Source organism: Lithobates pipiens, unplaced genomic scaffold, assembly GCF_037356315.1.
Source record: "Lithobates pipiens isolate NorthernLeopardFrog02 unplaced genomic scaffold, aLitPip1_a1.2 Scaffold_1, whole genome shotgun sequence".
Classification (NCBI taxonomy): domain Eukaryota; kingdom Metazoa; phylum Chordata; class Amphibia; order Anura; family Ranidae; genus Lithobates; species Lithobates pipiens.
Window position 1 is genome coordinate 127,756,894 of NW_027507685.1, and position 24,634 is coordinate 127,781,527.

The 24,634-nt window shown below is 40.3% G+C and overlaps 1 protein-coding gene across 3 annotated transcripts in view; it reads left to right on the forward strand.

Moving 5' to 3' along the window:
• LOC143974744 (caM kinase-like vesicle-associated protein) overlaps positions 1-24,634 on the forward strand; it is a 197,895-nt gene that overhangs the window by 146,859 nt on the left and 26,402 nt on the right. For all 3 annotated transcript variants that reach the window (XM_077476446.1, XM_077476437.1, XM_077476456.1), the window contains 4 exons: positions 16,688-16,762; positions 19,517-19,655; positions 23,078-23,198; positions 24,072-24,147. In XM_077476446.1, coding sequence (XP_077332572.1) covers positions 16,688-16,762; positions 19,517-19,655; positions 23,078-23,198; positions 24,072-24,147 — 411 coding nt within the window. The remainder of the gene's footprint in view (positions 1-16,687; positions 16,763-19,516; positions 19,656-23,077; positions 23,199-24,071; positions 24,148-24,634) is intronic.

The window sequence follows — 24,634 nt, forward strand, 5'->3', positions numbered from 1 at the left end:
AACTTTAACCATATCATATAAATATTTTATGGATAATCTATGATCTTACTTTAAAAATGATCTTTTTTTTTCAAGTATACTGTTCCATTATATGACACACTCTCTATGTGTTTTCTTATCTGTGAAACCACTGACCTACTGACCTTTAGTCATAAACTCTGGTCATAAAGAACAACTGGTTACAAAATGACATTCACACAACTTAGATATTACCTAAATCACTCACACTTCATTTATGGCCCTTTCATACACATTTTGAATCAATTGCTCCAGATGTACCATAGCTAATCACTGGATCAGATAAACCAGAAGTAATTTTCTGACTAAAAATACTTGTCATAATTTTTTCCACCTTTTTCATTTCTTCATTAATCAATTTATAAAATTGTTTCATTCTAACCCTAATACAGATTTGAAACAAAATATATAAAAACTTTCCCATTAGTTGATTGTCATATTTTATATATTCTATCATTCTATTTATTTTTCGATTTATTTATCTATCTATCCATGACCAGCAAGCAACTTTTTCTATTTATTTATTTATTTATTTATTTTTTTTAAACATTCCAAAATTATTTAAATTCAACAATAACTTTGTTTAGACACATTGAAATCCTTTTCTTCATATACTTCTAATTATACATTTTTGTCTTTCCTATTATCTTATTACTATCATCATTATTCAGATAATTCATAAAAAAATTCTTATGAGAATCACATCCTAACTCCCCCTCACATAATGATCAACCGATCAATATGTCGCTTTTGATGCAAGTTCACCAAAAATTGATAGTCCTTGATAACATAATCAAAAAATAATAATTTTTGAAAAAACAAAAAATAGTAACAAATAGAAATTTAGTTGTGCTTGTTGCATTGTCATGGAAATATTTCAAAAAACTAAATAAAAAAAATAAAATAAAATCGTTTTCTTTACGTTTAGAAACGAAAGATATATCTATAAAAAGAAATGAAAACAAGTATCAAATTCTTTTAAAAATTATGTTTTCCTAAATAATTTTCATTAATCAATGTAAACCATTTTAGAATGATAATCCTTTCTATGTTTACCCATTTTATTCTTATTTTTACCAATTATTTTTATTTTTACCAATACTTTTGAAACAAAAACTATAATCCCAATGTACCTTAAAAATAACAAAATAATCTTCCCAACTGATATGCCAGTTGACATCCTTGTTGACATCCTTGGTACCTTCAGATCTATAATTCTTAACCATAACTTTTAGCTACTGGAATAAATTACTAAACATACTCATTAGAAGTAGAAATCTCATTCAAGACATCATTTCTATTTAAATTAGCATAGGCCTAGCCATGTTTTGTGAACAAACTTCTGAAATACCTATACCTGTTGTTTGCAAAATTTGCAACCACACTACTTTCTATACAACAGATAATATAAAAAAACTAAGTATGCTATTCTCAAAAGACTGTCATTAACTCAAAAAGTTAACAAACCCTATGTTTAGAAAAAAATAAAGTTTTTAAACTATAGCAGGTAAATAAATCACCCAATATTTACCTTTTATCATCTTAACCAATACTATTCATACGTTCTACAATACCTGAGTACTTAAGATGATAAGAAACAAAAACTTTATTAAACCTAAAATAGCATACATGTCCTTCACTACCTGTCCTATAAAATTTTAAATCATTAACTGATTCCATGGTTTGGAATCTAACCCCAATGGAATATGACATAAATTCACAACAACTTCGTTTTTATAAAAAATATTATTTTTTCTAGAATTACCTCAATTAATTTATCAAAAAGAAACATAAACTAAAAAAAAACAATATCCTTGTAATCCTCCTGTAGCAAGTGGAAAAAACTAATATAATCAATCTATATAGACTTGCCAAATCCCTCAATACTTTGTAGTATCAGGTTAGGCCTCTTTCACTTTAGATAATTCTATAAACAAATAAAACAATGTTCAGAAGTTTGATGACAAAGTGTTCTAAAATGAGTAGTTCAGAATTTTTTCATAAGCTAAAACAAAAATCAATCAATCAGGTACCTGGATATGCAAAAATAAATATTTTCATTTAAAAATAACTCTATCCATTATTATTGGAATCCAATTATTTTTACAATAAATGTTATCTCCTTTATCAGTCTGTACTGATTCTAACTCATAGTCCCCCTCATTATCCTGTGACTAAATTAAATCTTCTAAAAGAATAAACTTGCCAGATTACTGTTTTTTTCTCTACACTGACAATTTATTTTAATTTTGTAAAAGAACATTAATTTAGGTTGGGCTTTCCTAAATATTCTGTTTCTGAAAGAAATTTGATCATGTTGACATTTCTTTTCAGAACCCAGCATTCTCCTCATACAGTATGATTGAATGAACCACACCTGCTCTGTCACTGACTGCAAAACCAACACTTGGCAGCAAATTCAGCTTTCAATGCGTCCACTAAAAGTTGAAAAAGTGACATTCTCATGATTAATTTACATGACTGTGGCTCTGTCCCTCACACTACAACTGATCTTTTTAACATCCAATTGCCATTAGACAAAGCTGTGTGTATTGACACCTCCTGTTTTCCTTGAAATAACACCTTTAGTGTAACATAAGATGTTTTTCAAAACAAATGGTGCTAAACCCACAACGTCTCAGATCTGTAGCATTGGACAATGCACCCTTAACACATTTATTTATAAATACCAATGAAACTGTCTCATCATCCACATACACTTAAATGTAAAATGACTGAGAGATATTTCTATATTTACCAAAAATACTAAATTTATAAGGGCTTTCTTCAGATCTTCAAATGTTTGTATATAAGTTATCTTTTGTTATTAAAAATATATTTGCCCTACAGTAAGCCTATATAATTCATTAAAATTTACTCAGACAGATACTTTGTCTGCAAAAATCTCAATGAACTCTCGAAAAAGTTATTAAGGCCTAAAAAATCTTATTTTTCAAAACAATTACTTTTAGTAAGTGATGATACCTTTTAAATATATATTTTCCTCATCAGTGAACCCTCTTCAAAGTATCTGGAAAATTTAACACAAAAATATATTGTGCTTTGATCCATTAAAGTGAAAAATGTCATGGCATGTCTGACCAGTCTGTAACTTGATCTGCATCTCTCTGTTGGTAATACACTCCTCACATGTCACATACTCTTCAGAGAATGATCTGTTACTGACAGTCTTAGCTACCATGCTTTGTACACCCTACACTGTACAATTCGATAACAATCTTGTTTCTCGTTTTTTAAAATGTTTAACCTTTTTAACACTTTTTAAACATATTTTGTTTGTACATCTACGAAAAATCATGTACACTATGTTATATGACCTTCCTGATTATAATAATGACAAAAAATTGTTTAGAAGACAATCTCGTGAAACTCACAGATTGGGTCCTGCCCATGACCTGCGATTGGCCATTTCCCCGAGAAAACTCCTCCCACAACCAAAAGTCATTACTTTACCAGAAATACTCATTTACAAAAACTTTTAACAATAGTTATTTTAAAAATTTTTTAGATTGAACAAAAACTTTCATATTTTAATATTTTCTCTGGGTAACCTTAAGTAAATTAGAACAATTTACTACTTTTAATTTAATAACCAAATCCAAGTTTGGATTTTTTGTAAAAATTGTTCAATGCTTAACTTATTATTTCCTAAAACCAAATCTGTAGAATTTTTGTAAAACACTAAACATCATGTTTTTTCCATTATCTCAATTTCATATAGTTCTTTCCACATTTTAACCAATATTTTTTCTCTGAAAACTTTGTTCAGGGCTTAATACATAAAGATATACATGCAGCATTAAACTTAATTTTCTTCTTAATGAACTTCTTTACACTCTGGCATAAATTAATTAATTACCTTACTACTGCATGTATTCCTATATTCCATACATATGAAATATATACATTTCCCGATCGTACTGAGACTTACTTCTGAGCCTAGAGATTAACCATTGCCATATTACCCTGTTATATAAACAGACACACTCACCCCTTGTTAGTATGATAGTCCTGTGTGTACTTAAAATAAAACAAGAGATGAATAATGTCCCTTTAACTTTGTTGTTCGTTGCTTTATCTTCATTTTTTCTTCTTTTGTAGCTCTTTGCCTTGTTTCTTGAATTCTTGAATTGTGTGCTGTAATGTGCTGTAGTGTATAGCCTGTTGATCTATTCTTTGCCTTTGTGCTTGGACCTTCCATCTTCAAACATCAAAATCCGACTTCCATATTAGCTCACCCAAAGTGTACATTTGCCTTTGTACCAACAATGGTGACTTTTTCAAATACCGTGAAGTCTTTGTTCTTATTTCAACACTTTTTTCTTCTTGGGTAACAACCCAATATTTTCTTATGTGAGACTCTCTCACCTTCTTAGGAACAAACCTTGGCAGATATCTTCACGTACGTAACTAAATTACGTCTTCACAAAGTCCTGGATTTTCCAAAAATAACTTGAAGTATACCGTCCAACTGGCCTTATCAATCAACTTCGTAGGCTGTATCTTTTTTTTTTATTTAATTTTGTGTACAGAGAGGTGAGAAAACAAAGAGAAAAAAACTCACCCTTCACTGTTTTTCTTCTGGACCGTTTGTCCGCATCTGACGCAAACGCCTCCTTCTAGGTTCTTTGATCATTTGTTGCCAAAAACTTGACAAATCTCTAATTTCCCCCCTTTGGCAATAGGGAAAACAATTGATCATTTCGGCTGGCACGACAATGTAAAAAAATGAGTATAAGAGAAGAGTAAAATGTAGTGTAGTGTAGAATAAGCTCTACATACTCACTCACAGGGGCGTTTCATAATAACTAGCAAAGTCTTTGTGTTATATGTGAATCAGTAACCCTTCTCCAAAGGGTGTGTGTAGCGGATATATGTATCTTTCATCCAAGGCATTTCAAACGTACTTTCAGGAGTAGAAATTGAAGAATCCTTCGTCCATCCAATAGTCCGTTTATTTTTCAGAAAGACAAGCAAAGACAAGATTGACATCTGGTAACATATGGCATGGTGATGGCTTCAGAAGGAGGAATAGGTTTTCTGATCTACATTCTCCAAAGTGTAGAATCCTTTCTCATCCCACCATTCCTCCTCTTCCCATAATCCTACCCCATTCTTATACTGTTTCAAGATGTTATGTCAGCAAATCCTAATAACTCCCACATTTGCATATATACCCAATATGGTTCAGTCTATAGATAAGTAGCATAACTCCACCCATTGTTCTGACTAGTAACTCAAAATATAAATACCTACTCAGCAAAACCACTCCTCTCTATATGATCTGCTGTAGTGTGACCTTCAGAAACAATCACTCACCACCAAACATATAACTTACATATATTTTCAGAAACCCTTATTACTTAAAATATTAATTACCGCAAAAACTTCTAACAGTTTACAAACTCCGGCAATGCTATATAGCCAGAGGGTGGTTTTTAGAGCCCGCGGCTCCTGCGTGCTTGTTGGACTATAAAAAACATTGCCACATTGGTACTTCCTGTTCTTTTTTCTGTCTTATATTCTGCCTAAATACCATCCCATTCCAGCTCCAAGAACTCAAAACATGTTTGGATGAAAATGCAATACAGCCACTTGCTTAAGTATTTTTTGCTAGGACTAATTACTTAGAACCCCCACGCATTTTATATATATATATATATATATATATATATATATATATATATATATATATATATATATATATATATATATATATTGTGGCAGCACGCAGGTAAAATCACCTGGTTGTATTCAGGATGGGAAATATGTGTGTCCTAGATTCAGGCTTTATGCAGACTTTTACAATTAGAGGGGAAGAGTTAATGAGCCCAGCTGTAGTAAGTGGGCTCATTAAGACCTCTACAAAAAACCCCAGCATGCATAGGGAGATGCTCCATCCTGGAACCAGTTTTGTGTGTATAGACTGGGGAGTCTAAGATCTGTTCTGTGCGGTGAGTTAACGCCTGTGTGGCAAACCCCTACAATAGGGACAGGGACTGGGGCAGCACAAGGCTGCACCCAGTTGTTAGACAGGGAGTCTACGTGTGTAGTTAGAGGTCAAGCTGACCAGGATTTATTTTCTTGTTTTATTTTGTTTGGCTGTTATATGTATCACTGCATGTAGCCTAAATAAACCGGATCTTTTGTTTTTTGCACCTACACCGCTGTCTGCTGTGCCTGACTTTGTGTTGTGAACCCATCCAGGGGGTCACACACACCCGCTACCGAGCGAACCCCCTCACAGTTGGTGGAGAATGCGGGCAGAAGAAACCATTGAGCAACTTGTAGTGCCCAAACCTTACAGGAAGTTGGTGTTAGAATAGGCTCATGGACACATTCTGGGAGGTCATCTGGGGACAGAGAAAACCAGAGAGAGGGTATTGCAGAGATTCTATTGGCCTGGGGTCATGAAGGAAATAGAAAAGTATTGTTCCTCCTGCCCTGTGTGTCAGAAGTCGGCACCTATGCCACATTTCCGTAACCCACTGGTACCTCTTCCTATCATTGAGGTCCCCTTTGAGAGGATCGCAATGGATTTGGTAGGTCCGATAATGAAGTCTGCTAAGGGGCATCAGTACATTTTGGTTATATTGGACTATGCCACCCGTTATCCGGAAGCAATTCCTCTCCGAAATACCTCGGCCAAAACCATAGCCAAAGAGCTATCCCTTGTTTTTAGCCGCTTGGGTATTTGTAAGGAACTGCTTACGGACCAAGGTACACCCTTTATGTCCCGGGTTATGAAAGAATTATGCAAGTTGTACAAAGTGAAGCAATTGCGTACATCTGTGTATCACCCCCAAAAAGATGGGTTGGTTGAAAGATTCAACAAAACCCTAAAACAAATGTTAAAGAAGGTGGTGGATAGAGATGGAAAGAATTGGGATTGTCTAATACCCTATCTGATGTTTGCCATTAGGGAGGTACCCCAATCCTCTACGGGTTTCTCACCCTTCGAGTTGCTCTATGGGAGACACCCAAGAGGGCTGCTGGATATCGCCAAGGAAACTTGGGAAAATGAGAGTTCTCCTCACAGGAGTGTGATTGAGCATGTCGCCCTGATGCAAGATAGAATTGCACAGGTAATGCCAATTGTAAAGGAACATTTAACCCAAGCGCAGTTAGCACAGCAGAGAGTGTACAACCGTGGGGCCAAGACACGTACTTTTTCCCCGGGGGATAGGGTCTTGGTGCTAGTCCCTACGGTTGAAAGCAAATTTCTGGCCAAATGGCAAGGTCCATATGAAGTAATTGAAAAAATTAGTGAGGTGAACTACAGGGTTAGACAGCCAGGAAGGCGAAAGCCGGAACAGATCTATCACGTCAATCTGCTGAAAGCCTGGAGGGATAGGGAATCCCTAGTCGCAGAGACTTTGTCACAAGTACAGCCTGATTGCTTAGTTCCTGAAGTTGGAATAGCAGACACCTTATCGAAACCCCAACAACAGGAGGTTAAAGAGTTTGTACTTCGTAACAAAGAGATTTTCTCTGAGCTTCCGGGACAAACATCTGGCGTAGAGCATGACATTATCACCCCGCCAGGAGAAAGGGTAAAACTAAAACCTTATAGAATACCAGAGGCCCGACGGGAGGCAATACGTGGGGAGGTTCAAAGGATGCTGGAATTGGGTGTGATAGAGGAGTCCCAGAGTGACTGGTCCAGTCCTATTGTACTAGTGCCCAAACCTGATGGGAGCTGGCGGTTTTGTAACGATTTTAGACAATTAAATAAAGTTACAAAATTTGACACCTACCCCATGCCACGTATAGATGAGTTGGTTGACCGGCTGGGAACAGCCCGATATATGACAACTCTTGATCTCACCAAAGGGTATTGGCAAATTCCCCTGGCCGAGTCGGCCAAGGAGAAAACTGCGTTTGTAACCCCAGATGGGGCATTCCAATATAAGAGAATGCCGTTTGGGTTACAGAATGCACCGGCAACATTCCAGCGGAAAATGGATAAGATTCTGAGGCCCCATCATAAATATGCTGCAGCTTACCTGGATGATGTGATTATCCATAGCACAGACTGGGTCTCACATTTGCCAAAAGTACAAGCAGTCCTAGACTCTATCCGGGAAGCTGGGTTTACGGCCAATCCAAAGAAGTGTACCATTGGACAGGAGGAGGCCAAATATCTTGGGTACACTATTGGGAGGGGGGTGATAAAACCCCAAGTCAATAAAGTCGAGGCCATACAGAGTTGGCCACGTCCCAACAGCAAGAAACAGGTACGAGCCTTTCTGGGAATCGCTGGCTATTATCGACGATTCATTCCCCATTTTGCTTCTCAGGCTGTGCCCCTCACCAACCTGACAAAAGGGAAAGAGTCGGTTATGGTTAAATGGTCCCCAGAGGCTGAGGAAGCATTTCAGTCCTTAAAAACAGCCTTATGTAGCCAGCCAGTGTTGTACTCACCAGACTTCTCTAAGGACTTTGTTGTACAAACTGATGCATCAGACGTTGGGTTAGGAGCAGTGTTATCCCAGGTCTGGAACGGGGAAGAGCACCCAGTCATTTACCTCAGCAGGAAGTTGAAGTCCCATGAGGTAAATTACTCCACGATTGAGAAGGAATGTTTAGCAGTGAAGTGGGCTCTAGATTCCCTTCGGTACTATCTGCTAGGTAGGCACTTTGACCTGGTGACTGATCACGCTCCTTTAAAGTGGATGGCTCAGAACAAGGAGACCAATAGAAGGGTAAATAGGTGGTTCCTGGCCCTACAGGAATTTAACTTTACAGTTAAGCATCGCCCTGGTGTTAAAATGGGGAATGTGGATGCTTTGTCTCGGATACATGCGTGTCTGGCTGCTTGTGTTACAACCCCAAGGTTGAAACAAGAGGGGGGGGGTATGTGGCAGCACGCAGGTAAAATCACCTGGTTGTATTCAGGATGGGAAATATGTGTGTCCTAGATTCAGGCTTTATGCAGACTTTTACAATTAGAGGGGAAGAGTTAATGAGCCCAGCTGTAGTAAGTGGGCTCATTAAGACCTCTACAAAAAACCCCAGCATGCATAGGGAGATGCTCCATCCTGGAACCAGTTTTGTGTGTATAGACTGGGGAGTCTGAGATCTGTTCTGTGCGGTGAGTTAACGCCTGTGTGGCAAACCCCTACAATAGGGACAGGGACTGGGGCAGCACAAGGCTGCACCCAGTTGTTAGACAGGGAGTCTACGTGTGTAGTTAGAGGTCAAGCTGACCAGGATTTATTTTCTTGTTTTATTTTGTTTGGCTGTTATATGTATCACTGCATGTAGCCTAAATAAACCGGATCTTTTGTTTTTTGCACCTACACCGCTGTCTGCTGTGCCTGACTTTGTGTTGTGAACCCATCCAGGGGGTCACACACACCCGCTACCGAGCGAACCCCCTCACAATATATATATATATATATATATATATATATATATATATTTTTTTTTAGCAGAGACCCTACCCTAGAAAATAAAATGGCAGTTGTTTTTTTTTTGTCACATGGTTTTTGCGCAGCGTTTTTGCAATGCATTTTTTTTTTTAAAGATGTGAAAGATGATGTAAATAGATATCTAACATGTCACGTTTTAAAATCTCCTGGAATGACGCCAAACTACAGTACTTAAAAAATCTCCATAGGTAACGCTTTAAAAATTTCTACAGGTTACCAGTTTACAGTTACAGACAAGGTTCTGTGCTAGAATGATTGCTCTCGCTCCGATGTTTGCGGCGATACCTCACTTGTGGTTTGAAAGCCATTTACATATGTGGGCGTGATATACGTATGCGTTCACCACTGCGCGTGGATAGAGGTCGCTTTAAAAATATATATATATATTTATTATTTATTTTATTCCATTTATTTTTTATTTTTACACTATTCCTAAATAATTTTTAATCATTTTATTGTTATTGCAAGAAATGTAAAGATCCCTTGTGATAGCAATACAGCGTGACAGGTCCACTTTATGGAAAGATCTGGGGTCAGACATGGGGGCATTTCTCCTCTACCCTTAAAAGTAAAAGATATTTTTTAACTCTTTTGCATTAAGAAAAAATAAAAGCCATGTTTATGTGGCCAGAAAACCCGGAAGTGACGTCACTCCCACCACTTCTAAAAGTGATCCCGCGGCAAATCCGCTGTGGGGATTACTTTTAAAGAAAAGTCTGAAAATAAAATACCAGGGTTATGGCATCTAGTTGCAGCCATAACCCCCCCAGTATTTAGTGTCAAACAAATGACACATTTCCCCAATTAGGCAGTTGGCAAGTGGTTAGGAGGAGGAGAATGAAAAGCCACAACCCATATCACATGTACAGCCCCAATTCCAAAAAAGATGAAACGCTGTGAAAAATCTACATAAAAACAGAATGCAATAATCTGCAAATCTTATAAACCCATATTTTATTTATAGTAGAAAACATATCAAATGTTTAAACTGGTCTGATCCTTTTCTCCTGGCTTCTCCCCCTTGACCAGTGCCCCCCGTAGCAAGCGCTATGGGGGGGGGGGGGCATTGATGCATGCTCACTCCTGAGCCCTGCTCTATGCATCCATTAGACACATAGCGCTGCGGCTCACCCCCCACCTTCATGCATAGAACGCATGAAGGTAAAAAACCTTCAGCCTACAACCACTTAAAATGGCAACACCTCACTAACATGACTGGGTATAAAAAGAGCATCTTAGAGAGTCAGAGGGGTTGATTTACTAAAGGCAAATCCAACTTGCACTACAAGTGCACTTGCTGTAGAACTGAGGGGGACATGCAAGGAAAATAAAAAACAGCATTTTTTTCTTGTACATAATTGGATGGAAAAAATCAGCAGAGCTTCCCCTAATTTCAGATCTTCCCCTCAGGTCTAAAGCGACTGCACTTCCAAGTGCACTTGTAGTGCAAAGTGGATTTGCCTTTAGTAAATCAACCACAGAGTGTCTTATGCCACATACTCACGACCGGACTTTCCGTCAGCATAAACTCTGACGGAGTTTCCAACAGAGTCCCGACCAAACGGCTTTGCCTACACACGATCACACCTAAGTCCATTTGTTTCGAATGCAATGACGTACGATGGGACTAGCAAATTAAGTTCAATAGCCAGTAGCCAATAGCTGTCCTTGCGTCGTATTTGGTCAGTCGGAATAGCATACAGACGAATGGTTTTCCCGATAGGAATTGATTCTGTTGGAAAGATTCTAAAGATTCAAATACATGTTCTATTTCTAGGCCCATCACAATTTTTTAAGAAAAAAGTCAGAGGAAGCCCACACACAATCGGAATATCCGATGAAATGATTCTGTCGGACCTTTTCTGTGGGAAGGTCTGGTTGTGTGTACGCGGCATTAGAAGTGAAGAGAGGCAGAGCCTAATCAATCTTGGAAAAGCTGCGTCTAAAAACTGTCAAACAATTTCAGAATAACGTTCCTCAACTAAAGATTTCAAAGACTTTAAAGAGGGATTCCACCAAAAAAAAAATATTAAAAGCCAGCAGCTATAAATACTACAGCTGCTGACTTTTAATAAATGGACACTCACCTGTCCCGGGTTCCAGCGATGCCGGTAGCCGAGGCCGATCGATCGCTCGGCCCTCGGCTGCTGCCGCCACCATTCTAGGTGAGGGAATCAGGAAGTGAAGCGAATCGGCTTCACTTCCCGGTTCCCTACTGCGCATGCGCGAGTCGCGCAGCGCAATAGGAATTCTCCGCGCTGTCTCTGAGACCCGTGTGTGTCCCAGCAGACAGCGCGGCAAGGCAGGAAATGGCGTAGACTCCCACGGGAGTCTATGCCCGGAAGTGGGTGTAAATACCTGTCTTTGACAGGTATCTCCACCCCCCTCCCCCCTGAAAGGTGCCAATTGTGACACCGGAGGGGGGGAGGGATCCGATCAGCGGAGGTTCCACTTTAGGGTGGAATCCCGCTTTAATTACTGTATATTATCATCTATCGTACATTATATCATCAAAAGATTCCAAAGATCCGGAGGAATCTCTGTGCACAAGAGACAAGGCCGAAATGCAATATTAGATGATCCTGATCTTCGGGCCTTTAGAGGGCACTGCTTTAAAAACAGGGATGGTTCTGTGATGGACTTTACTGTATGGGCTCAGGAATACTTAAAAAAAAATCTCTCTCACAGTTCGCTGTGCCATCCAAAAATGCAAGGTTAAGCTTTATCATGCAAAGAAGAAACCATATATGAACATGATCCAGAAACCCTGCCATCTTCTCTGACCAAAGCTCATTTAAATTGGTCTTTTGCAAAGTGGAGAACTGTTCTGTGGTCAGAAGAATGAAAATTTGACATTCTTTTCGGCAACCATAGGCGCCGCAACCTCCGGACTAATTAAAGTGATTGTAAGGTTTTAAAAAAAACAAAAAAAAACAAACATATCATACTTACCTCCACTGTGCATCTCATTTTGCACAGATTGGCCCCCGATCCTCGTCTTCTGGGGTCCCCCGGAAGCACTCTCCCAAGGGGGTTACCTTGCGGGCGCGCTCCCGAGTCCAGCATTCAGCGTCCATAGCTGCCGAATGTATGGCTTGTCCCGCGTCATTGGATTTGATTGACAGCAGCAGGAGCTAATGGCTGCGCTGCTATCAACCTATTCAATCAAGAGCCAAGAACCTCGGACAGAGAGACAGCGCGTCCCCGGCAGGTCAAGTTCCAGGGCTCAGGTAAGTAAAACGGGGGGGGGGGGGGGGGATAGGGGGCGGGTCACTGGCAGGTGTTTTTTAACCTTAATGCATAGGATACATTAAGGTGAAAAAACACAAAGGTTTATGGCCACTTTAAGAAACACAGTGGTGGTATTGCCTCTAGCCCTCAGCCTGCTGACTGGACCTTGAAAGAAGACCTGAACACACCAGTCACCAAGTCTACTCATTCCGGTCTCTTCTGTCAGCACGGTTCGGTCATCACGTGTGCATACAGCAGAATCCGATGGTTCTTCATGCATGCTGCTCCCTCATCTCCTGGCCCATAGTACAAAGGAAGGCATGGGCCTTAGCAAATGAAGTTACCTATGCTATTTGTATGTAAAAATCTAAATATTTCATATGAATATATGGTGTCTTTTCATCTGCCTGGAGTTCAGCTTTAAGTGAATGTGTCACACGTGAAGCAAAACCACATTCGTGTAGAACAGAAAGCAGAAACAAGTTTTCCTTTTTTCTTCTTTATTCCTTCTGCCTATAAGGTGGTCAAGATACAGCGTGATGCCTGATTACCATCAAGTGGTGCGGTGGGGTGGAGAGTAGCTACAGAATAAAGACATCCTCAGAATCACTTTAGCTATGATTTCCCCAGATGATCCTTGTCTGACAATCCTGGACTAGCCAGAAAAGCAGAGATGTCTATTTTGGTATAACACCGGAGGCACAGCGCAGGGCCTTCTGCAGTCAACTTAGAAGGAATGTATGAGGATAGAAGAGGTAACTGTATGTCCTGTGTTTGCCAAGTATGCTGTTAGCAACTTCCTGCATCTACAATATCCCCAAAGCCACACCTCATTTCACATGCAAATTTTGACCTTTCATGCAGGTCACCATACCCCTTGAGCCCCTAGAGCTGCCTATAACACCGTGCGCCTGTAGGTTCCCACAAGCTGTCAAGTACTACATCCTTGCAGGATGGTCCATGCAACACATGTTGGAAGGGACTAGCTGTGACTGATGGCCCAACCCTGCATAGTAAGGACAAAGGTGGCAGTGCCCTCAGCAATATCTTCCACGTAGGGCAGTAGATCTGCCCATTTTTATGTTCATTAAAATTGCTAAAAGAATGACACTTTCACAACATTTTCAATATGGTGAAGTCAGCTATAGGTTTGATTTCAAAGTGTTAAAGTGTTTTAATAGAGCAGGTTCTTGAATTTTTTTTGTAAACCCTTACATATACCCAGTGATGTGACTAGCCTCAGGTGATACAGAGAGATTAAACAAATCCTCCTACATACATTGTACCTGTTTATCTGCTGCCCTCTCTTCTCTATAGCCCTTCAAAGAACAGCATTTAGACAGCATTTCTCAGCTTACAGAGGCACGAGGGATCTGATAACACGCACTGCACTGCATAGAGCAGAAAACTGAGTCTAATCTGAGACCTAATTGAAGGAAAAGGACACACCTCTCTCTATGCAGTCTCAAATAGGAACAACCACAGCTGAGGCTGTCAATCTACTGCTGTGTGCTGGAGAGGGGGCAGGGCTTTCTCCCAGGATTGTCTGGTGTCCACATAGACTGTCATAATAGGGTGACCACATTTTCAAACTGCCATTCAAGGACACCCCTCCATCCCAAAAATCAGCTGGTACTGTAACGAATCACAGCACAACCAGGGCAGTGGGGGCACGCTCTACCCAGAAGCACTGATCACGCCCCCCAAAAAGCCCCCTCATCACCACTTTACTTGCAGACAGTACTTGTCCTGGTCAGCCGAGGCTCGTTTTCCCTTGTTCTAACGCTGGCTCTACATTGCCCTGCAGTGATTAGACACAAGAGGCAGGATTTATGATTTCTAAAATCACAAGCAGTGGGTGGGAATTGTGCCTCTCCAGACATTCCTGGCCAGGACAAGTACTTTTAGTGAATAAGACAAAGTGCCTTATTCCGGGCACGGATTGGGGGGGGGTGTTTTAGTTTCATTCTGGGACACTGTATTGTCCTGGAATAAAGGGGGCCGGGACAGACATGCAAAATACGGGACATGTGGTCACCCTATGTCAGAAGTGCCTCATGCAGATAGCTGAGGAATAAGAGAGCAAACTGAAAATCACAGTCAGTGCTTTGGATAGAGGCAAGTACAAACTATAGAAGGATATTCTTTGTTCATTTTAATTTCAGAGGTTTACAAGCACTGTAAAAGGGAAGTATAGACTTATTTGCGTATAAGTTGAAGAGTTTAAATTCATGTTGATGATTCCTGTCAGCGTGTGTAAAAATATTAAAACCTTACTTCTACATATAATTTGTAATTATATATGTACACAAGGACAAACTTGTTTGCTTTTTGCATATCCAGGTAGCACCTCACAAAGGTTGTGCCTTGAAGGTCCTCCAATCTTGGTCTAAATCTATCAGATACAATCTTCACAGAAGAAATCTATGGATTCTGCAAATCTATGAAATCTCTCTGCAGTATCTAACAACTGTAATCACCACCATTGCTTCTGATAGCCAGAGACCACATGATCAGGTTTTAGGTCACATGAGGGAGCTCAGGAGCTTAAAGTGATTCTAAAGGTTGTTTTTTTTTTGTTTTTTTTTAAATAAAAAAACTATTATCCGACTGCCGCACACAGATGTACGTTGGCAGAATGGCGCAGGCGGGCAAATGGGTGTACTTGTACGTCCCTTTAAATTTTCCGCCTATCTGGCACACGCGCCCGCCGCGGTAGCGTGCCCACAGGTCCCGGGAACTCACCGGTGGCCCGCGATTGCGGTGTGGAGAGGCAGAACAGGGAGATACTGACAATAGCACTGATAAATGGCACTGGTCCCAAAATAGTGTCAAAAGTGTCCGATGTGTCCGCCAGTCACGATATAAAAAATGCAGATCACCGCCATTACTAATAAAAAAAATATATATATATAATAAAAATGCCATAAATCTATCGCTTATTTTGTAGATGCTATAACTTTTGCGCAAACCAATCAATATGCGCTTATTGCGATTTTCTTTTTTACCAAAAATATGTAGAGGAATACATATCGGGCTAAACCGATAGATATTTTTGGGGGATATTTATTATAGCAAAAAGTAAAAAAAATTGCTTTTTTTTTCAAATACCAACAAAAGAAAGCTCTATTTGTGGGAAAAAAGGACATAAATTTTGTTTGGGTACAATGTCGCATTAACGTGCAATTGTCAGCTAAAGCGATGCAATGCCGATCGCAAAAAATGCTCTGTCAGGAAGGGAGTAAAATCTTCCGGGGTCAAAGTGGTTATACTTATCCGTTCTGGACAATGATTTTGAACAGAGAAGCCCTGATCCTCCTCTTCTTTTTGGGTCCCCCACCTGGTTACTCCCCCTGCCTCTTACTATGGGGCCACTCAAGGAGGCTTGCTCCTGAGCCATGCTCCTGTGAATGGACATTGTCTACTCACACACAGAGCGTGGCTCAGCCTCTCCCCCCTCCTCTCATTGGCTCACTGGCTGTTGCTGCGTGAGCCAATGAGGTGAGAGAGACCTGGCACTGCTCTCATGCACATCCCTGGATCAACATGGGGCTCAAGTAAGCATGAGGGGGAGCTGCACTTAAGAAAAAACCTTCTGCCTTTAGAAACACTTTAAACTAAATCTGCCCTGAAGGAAATAGAGAGGCTGCCATTCCTGACCTTCTATAAATGCAAATTCCCCACCTGTTATGCTGGTCCCAAGGTTTCAGTGCGTTCTATGTTACTAGCTCAGAAAAAAAAATATGAAGATAGGTATTTTTGACTATTTCCTGATCTGAATGCTTGTTCTGGGCCAGTACTTCAAAATAATAAAGCCAAAGACAGCCAGGCAACTATTTTTTTTCTGAATGAGGTCAGGCATGGTGCAATCCGTATTTCTATGAGTACAGATGTCCTTTAATTTCACTGTAAATTGCATTTTCTTCTTTGTTTACTAAGCCTTTCACACTGTATTAGTTGTATGTCTCTCTTTTCTTGTCCAGGGTCAATCATCCCAACATCTTGCAGCTAATCGATACATTTGAAACCAAGAAGGAATTCTATATTATTCAAGAACTGTAAGTTTGTGTTGCTAAGAATATACCGGACCTGTGCTGCTGTGCGTAGACAAAGAACAGGAGAATAGAGATTAGGGTCAAACTCCACGGGAGATTTGCAGTTATGCAACTAAAAATATTCTGTGATTGAGTGCAGATTTCCACAGTCATTATCTAAAGACTGAACACGGTTCTTTCTTCTGCATTATTAATGGTGGATAATTGGAAAAACCTTGCAATCGCTGCAAAAATGGAGCAGATCTTAGTTATTGATTATAGGACGCTGCAATCAAAAATGTATTTTGTTCACCTACTTGTGTGTAAAGAAGACTCTTTTGTTAAACTGACCCTACAGCTGTCAATTTTCCCACAATTTCAACCACTTTCGATTGAGTTGAAATTAAAATCCTCAGCTAATTAGTGGTTTCGATCAACCGAAAAGGGATGGGATTGAATTTGCCTTGTTCGAACCCTATGGCAAATTTTGATTACTTTTGACAAAATGACAGCTGTCAATTATATAGCCCAGTTCAGAATGATTAATTATGTGAGTGGTAAATTGCTTGTTTTCACGAAAACACTTTCAAATGTATGTTCAAATCCTGGTCAATCCAATTTACCTTAAAGTTGCTATATGTATGGCTAGCTTTAAAGGAGAAGTATGGCCAAAGCTGTTCTGGCTATACTTCTCCTGTGGGTCACAGGAGCACACTTATATCTGCACTCCTGTGCTTAAGCCCATCTGACGTCACAGAGACAGTGCAGGCTCTGCACAATAATGTTGGGATCCACTCAGTTGCCTGACCAGCAGCTGACTCACCCTCTCAGTGCACCAGCGAGAGCCTGATCCAGCTGCTCCCACTCCCGCTCCAGCCTGGTGTTCCAGTGAGTGCTGGAGGGGCAGAGGAGAGAGCGGGGACTGACAGTCTCCGCTGTCTGCCGCTGAAGACCAAGAACTGAGCAATCAGTAGTGACGTGATCTTTAAGTTCTCTGTGTTAGAGCCAGCAAGGGATAGCTACAGCATCAGATGATGCCGCAGCCATATAGGTGAGTATACAGTATATAGGCCACTCACAGCACCGGAGCCCGCGATCCCGGAAGAAAGGATGGGAGAAGATGTCAGCCCACTCAGCAGTGAGTGGGTGCTGCTGAGAGGGCTTTGTTCTAAGGTGGGTATTTCATACTAGCACATTATGATACCAGAGAAATGAAACAGCATAAAGACAGGGGACCTAGTGCTTTGGAGAGAAATAAGAAAACACTACAGATATTTGTGCTTAGGTCAAATTTCATGAATCGAGCTTACATCCACTTTAAGGTGCCCACCTTTCAGTCTAACGTCTTTTAATATTTGGATCAAATCTAAGAAAATCAAGACATAAATACCATATTTATCATATATAACACACACCTTTTCCCCCCTAAAAATAGGGGGCAAATCACAGGTGCATGTTGTACACCAATAGTGTACTTCAGAGGGGAAGGAGGGGGACAAGCGCCGCTGGAATTCACCAATCCGTCATCTCCTGTATAAATCGACTCACTCGGCTCTGACGTCACACACACAGTCCCGCCTCCGCCACTGGCATTGGACCAGTGTTCTGTCAATCACAGGAGCTGGTCCAATGCCGATGGTGGGCGTGGGACTTTGTATGTGACTGCCGAGTCAGAGCCGAGTAAACAGGAGATAATGGCTCTGTGATTTCCTGCATGAGAGATGGTGAGGCTGCAGATGGGCATCAGGCTGCATTGATGGGAGATGGGTGCAGATCAGGCTGCAGATGGGCACAGATCAGGCTGCATTGAAGCTGCAGATGGGCAGCACAGATCAGGCTGCATTGAGGCTGCAGATGGACACTGATCAGGCTGCATTAATGGGCACTGACCATTATTTTGCTTCAAAGTGGTTTATTTTGAAAAAAAAAAACTTTTCCCCTGAAACTTCCCTCTTAAATTGAAGGTGTATGTTATACGTCTGTGCGTGTTCTACGCCGATAAATACGATAGTCTTTTTTAATCACATACAATACATTTTTAAGATCAATTTGAAGAAGCAAATGAACAGTCAAGACAATTCCAATTTATTTTAATCAGGGTTTTAATAGGTATGCGTAGGCTGCAACTGTGCCTTATTTGGAGGGACTCGTCCTGTTTTGGAACCAAATCCCTCTGTACTTTTTTCCACCTAAGTTGTCTGATGTATGGGTATCTATAACAACGTTTAGCAGCCAAGAGTATTATACTGCACTAAAACATCTAAATGTGTGCATTTATTATTTTGAAAAGCCAATATAAAAAGAAAAATAGTGTTTAAAAGAAGCTCTTGTCAGTTTAACCAATCATTGTTTTTATATTAATTCTTTACAGGTCATGTAACTGGGCTGGGGGTGTGTCCATTACCTACATGCTTTGCGCAAACAGATATCCCTTTTTTCACAAAGTTGGGAATATTGGGTATGGTGTGATCAAACATTTTAACTTTTAGACCAAGCACAGGCAAACTAATAAAAATTGTAGTATGTTTTATAGCAGCTATTGCTGTTGTCTTGTAACACAGAGGTACATTTCCTACAGTGAACAGTATCATCCAAAGGCTTGTATCTGTGCGGGTTTCCTCTAGGTATTTAGGGAGACTTTTTCCATATGCCATTCTGTCTAAATGTCAAGCCCTCCACGAGTGTTGTGACTGGAAGCGTTGCTCAGTGCCTGAGTTGTGATTTAAACAGACAGACTTGGTGCCTTGGTGACTTTGAGTATCACATTTTATCTTGTAGAGCCACAGGAGGAGATGTCTTTGACTGGATCCTGGAGCAAGGATATTACTCTGAGAAAGATGCCAGTAATGTGATCCGCCAGGTCCTTGAGGCCGTGGCTTATCTGCACAATCTCCACATTATTCATAGGAACTTAAAGGTAAGATGACAGGATATGAGAGAGACATTGGTGACATTAACAGCGAGCAGCGACTGATACATTGGCTAAAGGGACTTGTAGACATGGTATGGTAGCCAAAAGTGATTGACTGAGTGTGCATGTTTATACCTGTAGAAGAGGCAGGGTAAAGAAGCAGTGTATCTGAGAACTTTGTGGTAGAGGGATGGAGGGCACCCAGTGGAAGAAGAAAAGAGAAAGAAATAAGGTATTCCAGGAACCCTGTAGGAGTAAAAAGGGTAAATTAGTTGGGTAACCCAGGCACTTTGTGGAAGAGAGTGGGTGAAAATGGAGGTAATGCCAGGTAACCCATGGAAGAGGCAGGGGGAAGATGAGATGGGTATGCCGGACATCCTGTGAAAGAGGAAGGATGAAAGAAAAATGTATTCCAAGACATCCTGTGGAATAGGGGGGATGAAATGCTCTACCAAATCCTGCTTATCAGCTTATAGTAAGTACAAAAAATCAATTTTCTCCATTATCTATTGAGGAACCCAGGAATTCAGCGACAGTTGGGACATCCCAAACCAGTCCATCTGAGGGGTGGCAACAGCCTCTGACGGGCTCCAACAGTTTTGGGAACCATCAGCATTTCAGAGGTATCTGAAGGATTAGTGTCCAAATCAAGGCTAGATGAAACTCTTGCAAGGCAGGTGAACTGACAAATAAAGGGAAGACACAGAGGATCATCCTGGTGCTCCAGACCAGGACAGTCAACGGCGAGGGGAAACTTCTCCCTTAAGGAATAATGAGCCTACACCAGCAAGAGACTGGAAGACCAAGCAACAATCAACCACCTCACCCGATCGTGAGGAAATTAGACCAACAATAACGTGGCAAACAAAAAAAATCACTTAAAGTTCCAGTAAAAAAAACAGATCTGTAGAGGGAAGTTTAGACAACCAAAAATAAGTTCAAAACAAAAAAAGGAGGCCAGCAGAACTTTGAGGCTCAAGTTTAGCACGCTTAATCCTTGGAATTTTAGGAAAGGAGAATCCACGATGAGGCAGGGAGTTGGTAAATCAGACAACCGATCTTGCAATAGGATCTCAATATATAATAATAATCCCCTGCGCAAAATCAAATAAGATTTATAGCCAGAGCTGCATGCCTTCAAGCTTATAAAAAGCTGGATAGATAAACAAAATATGATGAGCAACCGTGCTCCCAAAAAATCGGTAAAAATATTATAATCCACAAAAGCAGTCCCTATTAGTGAAGTGCCGATATAAAAATAAAAAATGCTATAAATTCATGAGTTTCCAAAGCTTCCTAGAGTTGAAAGCCTCAGGTAATGTCCAATAGAGAACAGATCAAAATGCCAACTCACAGAAGGAACCCCCAATGAGTGGGGAACAGCCTGTTCTGGGGAACCAGACAGAGGACCTTAGCGGGAGGATACACCCATCAGAAAGTTCCTTTCATTGTAGGGGTCTTCCAGAGACCTTAAGATTGTACCCAGAAGTTCAGGCTCCCAGACATAGAGGAAAAGGGTGAAATGGACAGAGAGTCCACATGAGCAGAAAAAAATCATACCAGAGAGACATCTTCCAACCACCCTAAAAACCCCAAAGTGGTAAGGCAGGAATTTTTTTGTGACATATACTTAAAGGGGAACTATAAGCAAACTTTTTTTTATTTTGGCTAGAGTAAGGGAGGATAATAAACCCTGTCAGTTTTATTTTTGTCATCTGTGTTCCATTGGGGAAGTTTACCTTAATTTCCTGTCTCGTAGACAAAACATGAAGTGAGGTGAAATCCCTGAAAATTAAGGGAATCCCTTAGGGTACCCCAGGTCACCAGAACTAGTTTCCCGATGGAAGATTTCCCTCTGTTACTTTTCTGGGGACAACCCACAATTTAAGATTTTCTTTTACTTTCATTCTTTCATTTTCAATGTTGATAGTAAACAGGACAATTAGAGAGGGTAAATCTCCATAATGGGTGCACAGACAGTATTGACAGGTGTTCTAATGCCTCCATATTCTTCCCTATAGTGACACGTTAAAGGATTGATTTTCCACAGGGACTTTTTATCCCAAAGTTATACCTAGACACCTGGGAAGTCGTATGCAGATGAGGTCTGCTGATATTGGGCCTCACAGAAAGGCTTTGAAAGGCCAATGGGCACAGAATATTTTAGGGGTCAGGGATAGACACTGCCAGAGTTGGCACCAGAGCCTGCCTAGGGCCTCTGTGAGGAGACTGTTCTAGTAATTGTGCACAAACATAAAAAGGCCAAAGTGGACATGGAAGGCTTTGACTGACCCAGCTCATGAAGCAAACCAAGCGATCCCTGAAGCAAAGATCGATCCAGCGATGCTAAGGTTAAGTAGCACCCAATGCTTCTGAGCATGAGTGCCTTACTCTCGTAGTGAGCCTTCACATACTGGGTTACACTTGAGGCTGTACCTTGACTCTGGACTTGGAAATGCTCTGTGGCTAACACACCCAGTACACTTGGGTCTGGAAGGTACCACAATCCATAGCCCTGTGCTCCAAGGTCACATTACAGGCTAGCTCCACAATTATCTAGTGCAGCGAAGTCTAGGTACAACCTCCAAAGCTACCGCTGAGGATGCCCTGATTTGGATAGTTCTTATGTAGACATAGCTTCAAGCAGCAACATGGAAATTTTTATTGAAGTCACCAAGGAAAAAATATCAGCTGTGTCACAATAACTTAGATTTAAGTCACTAAGGAAAACAAATCGTGAAGATCGAATAATAGCAAAAAATGTATTTACTTTTTTTCTGCAGAGCTGAAGAAAAAATCTCTAACTTCCTAGGACAGTAGCAAAAAGCTGATCCATTATGGATAGAGGATGGATCATATAGGGGCTGGCTTGCAACTTTTCTGTTTGCCAATGTCCCAACCTCCTGTAGGTAGCAGCATAAATTGTCTGTTTCTGAATTCCTTTGTCCCTCAATGGATGATGAAAAAAGGCAAGAATCTCTTCTGAGCCATACGATTTGTCAACTTTATGTTCATATCTTCTGACAGTTACCTTTTCACCTAGGCTTCTAATATCCCTATAAACCATGAGAAAGTAAATTGTTACCTAAATGTATTAAAAAATAGAACCTCAAGGGCTACACCAGAAAACAGAGTTTTGAATGATACATTCATTTACTATTTTGTATGTTGTTAGAACAGGACAGGGACTCTGCAACACAAGTGAACACAAATATAATTTCCAGACATACAACCCTCTTTGATAAAATCTAGGTTACCAGTCTAGGCCTCAGATTTTTCATATCCACGCAGCAGGAGGAGTTAGACTTCACTGGCTGTAAAGGTGTAGAATATCGGTCATCCAGATATTCGTAGAGAACAGAGAGAGATCTATGCGGAGCCTGCAGATGATCTAATGTACTGCGTTTGTGTGCTTCTCACTCCCCCAGCTGGAAAACCTCATGTATTACAATCAAAATAATCACTCCAAAGTGGTCCTGCGGGATTTCTACTTGTCCTGTTTTGAGAGTGGAGAAATTACAGAGCCATGTGGGACTCCAGAATATCTGGGTAAGTATCTGGAAAAAACAGTCTTAAATGTAAGTTAAAAATGGAATCAGAAGACAGTCTCTAGTGGCTATAGAATTTATATTGTATGTCTAGCTTAAAAAGAATCTGTCATGTCCACCTAAGTGTATTAACTACCATTGATAGTAGAGTAGAAATACTTTCAAGCACCGTCTTCAGCTAAGATTAAATTTTTGCCTGGGAAGGTCCCTGAATCTTTGCCCTTGGCAGTATACCTGACTATTACCAAGATTTGGGCCTGCCACCTCCTGGCACTAAGTACTGCCCCCCTCCGCTGTCATTACCTGTCAAATATCAAAGCCTCTGTAGCTAAAGGAGACTCTGACATGTGATAGGGGCATATTCCAGACTTAGTGAATAGTTGAAGCCTTCCTTCCCTGGTACACGAATATCTTTGGATGTAATTATTACGCTAGAGATTGGTTTAGTCAGTGCAGGGAGAGGTGCTGAGTATTATCCTTCTAAAATTTCAAAAGGGTATATCTAATGTAAAAAAAAAAAAAAAAAATATTGGTATATACCCATAGAATGTGCAAGAAATAGGGGGAGAGATGTTAGAGCAGAATTGAGCCTGGTGGCTCAATCAGCAAATATCACTTACTTGTGACATGGAACGATCATCAAAATAACCATGTGCAGTTTTATCAAAAATTGCACTTAAGAAATGATTGGGAACATCTGCTCCCTTCTTTCTACATTGTTTTTATCAGCGTTTCTTACCAAGGCAGAGATATTGGTAAAGTGCAGTAACCTTCAGCAAAGCCATCTGAAAGGAAAAATCTGGTTGCTTGCTAGCTTTATATATCAACATTTTTTCCACTAATGTCAGAATTATCTACATCTTTATGTCACCAGCTCCAGAGGTGGTATCACGACACAGATATGGTCGACCTGTGGATTGCTGGGCAGTCGGCGTTGTTATGTTCATTCTGTAAGTAGAAGAGTTACTAACATGAGTTCTGTTTTTTTTTTTTTTTTTTTTTTTTTTTTTTACTGATACCCACTTTCTCCTTTAAATAGAAATGTTCCTTCTACTTTAAACCTTCATTATCTGTTAAACATACTACTGATACACTATCTATTCTGAACACCACTTTAAGGGGGACATTCTTCCTATTGAACACCAATATAAGGAGCATTGTTCCTATTGAGCCTTGATGATTTGGTTTTAGTAAAGGTTCCTCGAGACATGAAAATTATTTTTGAGGTTCCTCTAGGATTAAAAGGTTGAGAAAGCCTGGTCTATATGGTAAAATATATTGAGTTTAGGTGTTTCCAGTGAAGGGTACAATTAATGCGTCAACATACAAGACATTTTAAACAATTGCACTTGCAACCTTGTGGCAACAGTTTGGGGAAAGGCCTTTTTCTGTTGCAACATGGCTGTGCCCGTTAGAAGATGAGGTCCACATAAAGAC